The sequence below is a fragment of the Aplidium turbinatum genome, chromosome 5 (genome assembly GCF_918807975.1).
Source record: "Aplidium turbinatum chromosome 5, kaAplTurb1.1, whole genome shotgun sequence".
NCBI lineage: Eukaryota > Metazoa > Chordata > Ascidiacea > Aplousobranchia > Polyclinidae > Aplidium > Aplidium turbinatum.
Window position 1 is genome coordinate 36761720 of NC_137476.1, and position 9180 is coordinate 36770899.

The following is a 9180-nucleotide window of genomic DNA, read 5'->3' on the forward strand; positions in this document are numbered from 1 at the left end:
TGTAACGTCAGTGTCCGGCAACAAGCCATGCCTCAGCTGAAAACGAATAGAAAATGAACTTTGATCAAAGTTGCTAAAAGAAAATAACACAAAGACCTAATAAAGCAAAAAGGCCACAACAACTGGGCTGAGCGCACAAGACAGCAGAACAATTGAATTTGTGACATCTGACATGCGTTAGCGGTTCAAAGCCGGTTAAACTATGCGAAACACGTATGATAAGTAGGCCTATGCTAACCGCCAGGAACATCCATTCGGATGTTTCAAAAGATGAAGATTAAAACTAACCAAGAAATAGTTGTCTTCTCAAAAACACTGTCACATTTCTGTGTAGGATGGTGACTTTTTCTTGTAGAGCCCACTGCCAATCGGCCAATCGGTCAGGCTTCCAACCCTTTGTTCGATCGGACTAAGTGCATTGTAATTTAATGATTAAAATCTTTCAGGGAGAGCAAGGAACTCCAGAAGATGTCAGTGAAAGATTACGAAAGCTTGAAAAGGAACTACAGGAATTTAAATGTAAATAATTATTTGTAAAAGCAATATTACAATAACCAATATTCAATACAAAACTACCTAACTTCAATTAATCAAAAAGTGCAGTGTAAATCTTTGTTGTCACTGGTCTACAAAAAGAACTCAAAATTGAAACTAATTATCTTAATATCTAACGTAGCTTACGCTTCAAAAAACCAGCCTGTTTTTATGCAACTTACTTTTGTGTGCTACAAATACAAAAAGTTGTACCATCGGTTTTATTTAATATACAGTAGCTAAAAAAATATTTAGATCATTTACAGTAGGCTGGACACAAATTCATATTTATTTAAACTCATTCAAACAGAGTAAGTTCAATTAAAATATCTCTTTTATTTAAATAAACCTCATTGAAATTTAAACATGATCTAGCCTGGCTGATCAAAATTTAATTTTTGCTGATGTAAGATTGAACTAATTTGCATAAAAATAAATTAATCTGCATCTGAATAGTTTATGTACTACAGTAGGCATAATTGTTTGGGTTATACGTATTTCAAAAGATGCTTTTTCCATTTTCTTGATTTGTGCTATAAAAGTTTAAACCTCCATCAACATATAACACATGCTTCATTATCTACAAACCCAACTTACCTCTAACTATAGACTCTTTAAGTAAAGGACTGGAATGTTGCGATCTCGGGGTTTGTAGCTTGAGTCTGAAGGATTAACTTGAGTTCTGGGCTGACATGACTTCTAGAGAAGCTAGAAACACCATCTTGGATTCCCTATTAGGGTTTTTGAGGATGGCGAGTTCAATAGTGTTACTTTCAAAACCATCTGAGGTCATTTTCAAGGTCAAAATATTATATTTTAAGGTCAAATTACAGAATTGTGGTCATTTTTGCTCATTTTTGCGACTAAATCGTATAGCAAAACTGTTTGAAGGAAGTCAGTGACAAAATATGATATTACATAAACATCATATGTATTTCTCAACACTATAGCTATTATCTAAAGGAGTCCATGGTTACAATATAATACACAAATTGACAATACATAACAAGATGACACCGTAACAGACAATGTCTATCACTAGTTGGAAAGCTTTTTTTGCCTCTTCAGGAATCCCAAAGACTTTTCTTTGTCACTTACATTGAGGACATAAGATTTCAATAGAATGTTAGCTAAAGTAGTACAAGCAGCATTATTACTAGCTAAAGGTGCATCTACAAAGGATAACAACTCAGCAAAATGAAACCGGCAACGCATTTCAGTCTTGTCATGCAAATTACAGGCATTATGTACAAAAGCTTTGTACAAAGCAAAAAAAAGTACAAAAGCAAGTAAGCTTTGTACTCATTGCCATTTACCACGAATGAGAGTGTCTGGCCACCAACAGTAATCCAGTTGTTGCGAATATTTTTGAAGATGTGTACGTAATCGTAAACTAAGAACATAGATTGCTCTTGAACTGACAATACTTGACAAATTCCTGGTCTTGCAAGTTTTTAATATACACTGCGGTTGGTACTGCAGTTGTCATGTATCAAAGAAATTATAGTACCGCCAGCAGTCCAACACCAACTACAGCTACGGCAGCTTCGATAAGGAGTTCTAGGTGATGGGCAGTTAATTTTTTGCAGGGCAAAACGCGTAGAATATAGCGCGGACCACTGAAATGACAAGCAACCTCAACAACCATAGCATGTGAAGCAAGCTTTTCATCCTCACTACCCGCTGCTGAATTTTCAGCATATCCTAGCTCATGCCCTCCAGAAAATCGCAATGTCTCGATCAGCTTTACCTCAGCAAACATTACATTGACCAATCGCTGCTGTGGCTTAAGCTGGTCGAGTAAGGTTTTAAGGTTGGAGTCTTGCACGTTACTAGCAAGCATAGACGCTGACTCCGGGGGGCGGCGCCCGTGAATTTAGCTCGGGGTGGCTGCCCCCTCCCAAATTGTTTAAAAAAAAAACCCTAAATCAAATGTTTCTAAGTTCAGATTTGCGTTAGTTTGACCTTCTTTGCGGATCGATCTCAATTACTACTTGTTGCAACAAGAGCGTTGCTCCTAAGATAACAAAAGAAACAAAAGTACGGTAGCTGATAAACGCCAGCATGGTGCCGTTGAAGCATAGTAACAATGATTGAAAAACATTTTTCTTGGGAGTGTCAATAACGAGGTGCGGTTTGAAGTTTGATCCGTTTAGTATCTACGCGTATTAAGAGCTAAAGTTCAAAGTGACCAGCATATAATTCGAAGTAGCCTACATTATAAAGCTTGGCGATAAGGAGTCTATGCCTTTAACTAATGTTTTCAGTACTGCAAACGTTAGGCCTATCTCCCGTAGTAGACTGAGTGGCTCAATATGAGACCGAGGCAGAGTAGCTCTACAGACATTTAACTGATGTTTTCAGTACTATAAACCTTCTCCTCTATAATAGGCTAATATTTAATTTATGGTTAAAGCATCGTTGGTCAATCCCCCAAAGTCATGTGACTACATCAATGGCACAGCTGACCAATCAGGAGTCTACTTGATATCACCTGACAGTTCAATCGTGACGATGTTTTATGTTCATTGTAACTTCACTGGAACAACCATAGATAAGATGCTAAACAATGTATTGTTTTATATTATTCTAAATCAAGCAATTGTCTAAACTACCCACATAAAAGATTGATATAGGATCAAATGTTATCCCTATTGTACGTCAGAAAATGAAATAATTACTATCACAATAATCTTAACAGCTTATTTAGTTTTCACAGGATCCTCAAACAGTTCTGAAAATAAAATAACTTTGACAGGATTCCACATTAGACACACAACGCAAAAATAAATTTCCAAAAAAATTAATATCTTGGGGTGCCCCAACAAAGTTTAAACTATAAAAAAGAATTGCAAATTTGTAAAAATTCCATTTTTTCATTTAAAAATTCCATTTTTACAGATTTTCAACTGCACTACCTTCCGCGAATCATTGTAAATTACGCAGAAAATCAATATTTACAAGTAGAATTACAAGTACATATAGGATACGCGGAAGGCACTTTAACATGCAGATATCCAATCCATGGACAATCCATTTCTGTCCAATCCAACCGCGAACCAATGAGATGCTACGTTAACGTTATCAGTCCAATTGTGACCATTCCATCATTCAGCCAGAGAATTAATTATTACTTTGAACTATGTTTGGTAATTACAGAAGAAAAATGAGCTATAGCAGAGGTAGGAATAAAACCCAAGTCAATGTAATGAGTACCACCGCCCTAACCCAATGCGCCAAGTCAAGCGATGGCAAAGCGTTGATTTAATTTAGCTAGAATGCGCGTTTTTCCTTTGTCCTTCCTAGACGCAACCTTGATGACGTCATGAACAGCGTAGCTTCTGATTGGTTCGTGGTTTATTAGAAATCTGCTCGTTGAAGTGCCAGGCCCGTAACTAGGGGGGGGGGGGGCGCAGGGGGGGGCGAAGCCCCCCTGCAAAAACGTTGGCACCCCCTGGAAAAAATTATGTTAAATTAGCTCTGTTCGCTGACTTTTCAGTTTTACACTCAATTTTCTTGTGTTTAATTGTAAACATTGTGTGTTTAAGGGTGTGGTAGAATCAGTGGCGTAGCCAGGGGGGGGGTTGGGGGTTGCAACCAACCCCCCCCCCTTTGTCACACGTGTGACGTCACGATATTGAGATTGATGCTTAGTCTAAAAAAAATTGCCTAATTTTATACAAAACTGTATTAAAAGAGCGAGTTTTGCCAATACCAAACATCTCAGCCAGGAATTAGCAACAAGAAAACATAGAGACTTAGCTTTATTTCCGAAAAAAACATGATCTTATCCTTTTGCTATGCCACCGGACAGCACCATTTTACAGGAATATTTATACCCACATTTTTGTTGAAAATGCTCTCAGAATGCACCAAATTCAAAGTAATTTTTAAAAAAATTTTGGAGAGGCCCCCCCCGCCGCTGGGTCGTCAACCCCCCCCCCTTTCAAAATTTCTGGCTACGCTACTGGGTAGAATGTTGTCTCTAAAACAAAGTTTGCCTAATTTTAAACGAAACTGCATTAAAAGAGCGAGTTTTGCCAATACCAAACATTCAAATATCTCAGCCAGGAATTAGCTAGCCAACAAGAATTAATTAAAAATTAGAACATACTAAAATTATATCACTACTGGACCAAACCTGGTCTTTCAATCGCACCAAAATAACAGCTCTTCTGCACCAAAAACTATACTGTTATTCTCTGTTACATAGTCTCTATACTAAAGTAAAACTCTCTGTCTGTCGAATTGAAGGGCAGAAGGCGATATACATAGTCGCTGAGGAATGAAGCATTTGTAACTTATAACGTTGAAGAGACAAAAACTACGCATACGTGATTGAAACTGCTGGTTGCAAGAATGCATTTAGCTTATTGGCATGTGATTTCTTGAGAGGCAAGCAAATTCCTAATGACACTTCAGGAATCCCGAAGCACACTTGCCAAACTACATTTTCTGAAGCGATTAAAAACTAAAAAAAAAAATAAAATATTTGGAAATGTTCTATTTTTTCTAATATTTCAACTTCTTTGGGGCACCCTCAGATATTAAAATTTTTTAAATTGTTTTTGTGTTGTGCTAACAATGTCAGTGCACAACTTTTCCGCGCTCTTCACCCTTAGAAGCTTTGGCTCCTGGAGTCTTGCTCAGTTTAGGGGGGGCTGTTGATTCTTCTTTTGCTTTAGGAGTGATATCTCTGTTATCTTTTAATGCACGGTTTCAAAATTTGGGATTCACTTTGTAAAATTATTCATGCTGAGCATATCCGAAAATTAAAACTTTGTAAATTTTAGAACTGCTCATATGCGTTGAAATGTTGAGGTGACTTATGACGTTTTGATTATTTGATATTTTTGGTAGAGTGATGAAGAACATGCATTGCAATGTTGTGATTAAAATTTTTTTACATAATCTCAATTTGAATCATTTGATTAACGAGACATGGGCCAAATTAATTACTTTCATCCAGCTGGTGGGAAAATTTTGAACAATAGAATATGAAATATTTCAGAAGATGTACTGAGAAATGCCTTATATCTCTCAATTTATAACCTGTATTGGCTCAAAATTTCAGCTCATTAGAGGTGAATAAAAGTTAGGAAAAGTCAAGAAATCTCATAGTCGCAGCCTCAGTGGTTTTAGAGATACAACTGTTGATACAAAAAAGTTGAATTGACAGCCCCCCACCAACCTTCAAAGTGTTAACAAGCGATTAAAACTAAAACAAAAAATAAAAATTTTGGAAATTTTCCACTTTTTCTAATATTTCAACTTCTTTGGGGCACTCCAAGATATTAAATTTTTGAACATTTTTTTTGTGTTGTGCTTACAATGTCAGTGCACAACTTTTCTTCAGTATTAATAAGCGATTAAGAAAAAAAGTTGAAAAACGATCCACCCTATTCCACATTCAGATGAAAATGTTTTTGGAACAAAACTTTTGTTGTTGTTTTGATTAACATACTGAGTAGATGGTCAGTCAATCAATTCACAGAAGAGTAACATGTTAAAATCATTCGTGAACTAATTAAGGAAAAGTTTTAGAAAACCTGTTGGTTTAAAGAAGCACAATTGGTGTATGTAAGCAAGGGTTCACGAAACCTACCCATGCACACAAACCACACCAATTGTGCTTCTCGCTTTGATTCAAAACAACTAATTGTTTTATTATGACGCAGGATATCATTGTGAGTAACATACGAGCAACGCGCAATAACATCTCATACTGATGATGCGCCGACCGACATTATGATGGTTGTGCGTTGGAGGTGGAAAACTAAACTACGTGAGAGTCAGTTGAAATCAATACATGGATCCTGATCTACTAGTTGTTGAGGTATTTGTGATATCAAGCAGCAATTGACAACGAAGTGAAGCATGAACAAAGAACACTTTGACGAAATTTTGTGTGATCACTGATCACTGGCAAACTTTTTATGGCGTGTAGTTTGGGGCCATGGATGTTGGAATGAAGACACAGAACTCTCAAGCATTTTTTTTTTTTGCGAGTATAAATACATACATTATATATAAAATCAAATGTAGTTATTACTATCTGAAGCCTTTACAAATTGTTTCACCTAACGGATCATCAGAAGGTCTTATTCAAATAGAATTTCTATTTGAATTCTATTTCTATTTGAATAAGACCTTCTGATGATCCGTTAGGTGAAACAATTTGTAAAGGCTTCAGATAGTAATAACTACATTTGATTTAATTCGCTCTGCTTTGCCTTTTTGCTTGGCATTGAGCACTTTTTGTAGTATTAATAGTTTTCATTGTTTTTACATTATATATAAATATAATATACATACACACATTCAAAGCAAAGTCAAATAATACAAACGATCACATAAAATGTGTGGATACTGCAAATGGCTTCTTTTAAACAAAATTACTGCTAAAATTTGATGCTCAAGCAGAATACAAACTGTTAATAGAAAGGCAGGTAGGCCTACACAGTTTTATATGCACAAAAAGATTTGAACACCAATCTACATGGTAGAAGTTGAAAAGATAAAGCTCTTCTCATTAAACTTGTTCTCTTTTATCTGAATTTCAACTTAAACGCTTCTCGCAAAGTCCTTGGTATCTGGTGTTGCATCCTGCATCGTTGCTCCCATAAGGGAGTTGTCCTCCTGGGAGGATCTCAACGCAATCTTCTCCTCTCCCAGCGTTGCTCGGTTCTCCTTTTTCCCACGCAATGTTTCTGTCGCTTCCAGGAACTTCATCAATCCAGATGAAGTTTGCTTCGAAAGATATGTAACGCACTCCAATCCAGCAGCGCTGGTGGTTGGAGAGGAATGCTCTTCCAATCCTCCTGAACAATTAAAGATTAAGTTCAACGAGGACTTCCTCAAATCAATCTCGAAACGAATAAACTGCAAGGCCATAGCGCGGAGTAACACTGTAAAACTCTACTGTACGTCTAATGACGAAAAGGCGGAGTTGTAGTAGACAGTGGTCCGTAAATAAAAATTGAAAACAGAATAGAAGCCACTTCCTCACAATTATACTCCATTATACTTTAAAGCAGGGGTTCTTAAACTTTTTTTAACGCGGACCGGTCCGGACCTCTTAAAAAACAAACCAAGGTTTGTTACAAACCTTGATGCCTAAAAGTGACATAAGCAATGCTTCCATTTTGTAGGTACAAGGATTAAATTTTTCATTGATAATGTCTTTTGATAAACCAACGATATTTTTGAACAAAATTTCAATGAAATTTTTCTGCTTTCACTTTGTTACTTACACTCTAATGTCGTAGTCTCTCATTCCCACAGCGGCGAGATCTCCATCGTGTACTTGGCACTCAGTGCGACTCTCTTTCCAGCTTTGACGTTGTGACGTTGTCCGGTACTGGTAGCCATTTCCAGGAGAGTACCACCCTTCGTCCGGTTGGGGAGCATGTGTCGCTGTAACATTTTCGTTGATCAATATGAGACCTTACAAATAAGCAAACACAAAAGTGATGATAATGTTGGTTGAGAAAAGATTAATAGTAACATTGTGTAAATATAAACCTTTAAATACTGTGATCCACTTAGAGCACACCTCAATCGAATATTACCTGGCAAAGAATTTAATCAGTGCAACTAAACTGGAATTATAAATAACGTTTGTTTGTATTTTTCATATCTTTATCCTGCATTGCGGGAAAGCGGACTTGAGCGCTATGCATCGGTGTACGCCTTCCGACGTACACTTGACCCACGATGCAGCTGACGGCAATGTCTGTTTCCGGTTGTCTACTTATGACTTAAATTTGGTACTACCCATTACTCGAAATCGATCACTGGGTAGAGGCAATTATCGTAAAGTTTCTTGCCCAGAGAAACAACAGCAAGTGCGGGTGGCTTGGAGTCGAACATGCAGGCTCTCAAGTGCGAGCCCAACGCGCTAACCACTCGGCCACTGCTATCCTAGTAACCAGTTGAAGTTGGTTATCTGTTGCACAAAGTGAGAGGACACTTGCAACGTATCTTAATCCTTGCTGAACCTCGCAGTGCGAAAGTCGAATGAGAATTTTTTTTCTTTTTGCACATGGTGATTCGTTCACAGGACGACAATATTTTTTACACTACCAGCAGCCATTGTAATTTGAAAATCAAGCGTGAAAAGAGCATACGTAGTTATGTGGGCTTGCAACAGTGACGATTGTGCGTGCTGTTCGGCCAAGTTTAAGCATCCTCCATAACACCTCATGTTGACTGACTTTGTATAACGCCTTTAGTGCCCCATTAGTGCCCGCGCGTTCCTACAAGGACGTGAAAAGTGGGTAATTTAGATTCCGAATTGCTTTCTTAAGATTACTGATATTAACTTCCTTTTTTTCTTTGGTAAGAATAACATTGTAGCTATAGAAAGAGCTCAAGAGTATTTTCTTGAATAAATTTTAGTGTTCACTATACAATGTTCAAGGTGGACCTTTTGTCAGATATGGAGCCAGTACATGGTACACGAACTGTGACCTACAAATCGAGCTTTAGAACATTATTTTTGAATCAACTTTATGTTTTGATAAATATATTAATATGTAGCCTATAGCCATGTGCCCAAAGCAAAATATTTCTTTTTTCTCTTACAATTTTCTTACAATTTCTCTTACAATTTTTTCTGAATATAAGTTAGAAGTTAGGTGAAAC

General features: G+C 37.0%; 1 protein-coding gene across 1 annotated transcript; it reads right to left on the reverse strand.

Annotated features, from left to right (window-relative positions):
* Nucleotides 1-7093: 7093 nt before the first annotated feature.
* Nucleotides 7094-8629, reverse strand: LOC145771230 (low affinity immunoglobulin epsilon Fc receptor-like). The gene is made up of 3 exons (XM_082582963.1): nucleotides 8620-8629; nucleotides 7788-7980; nucleotides 7094-7355 (listed from the first exon to the last, which is right to left on the reverse strand). Exons 1-3 carry the CDS (start codon nucleotides 8627-8629, stop codon nucleotides 7094-7096), a joined length of 465 nt encoding a protein of 154 aa, XP_082439089.1.
* Between the last annotated feature and the right edge of the window lie 551 nt (nucleotides 8630-9180).

Coding starts and splice junctions, on each gene's coding strand:
- LOC145771230 (XM_082582963.1), bottom strand. Junction 7,356..7,787: donor AGAGACTACGACATTAGAGT/GTAAGTAACAAA, acceptor TTAATTGTTCAG/GAGGATTGGAAGAGCATTCC.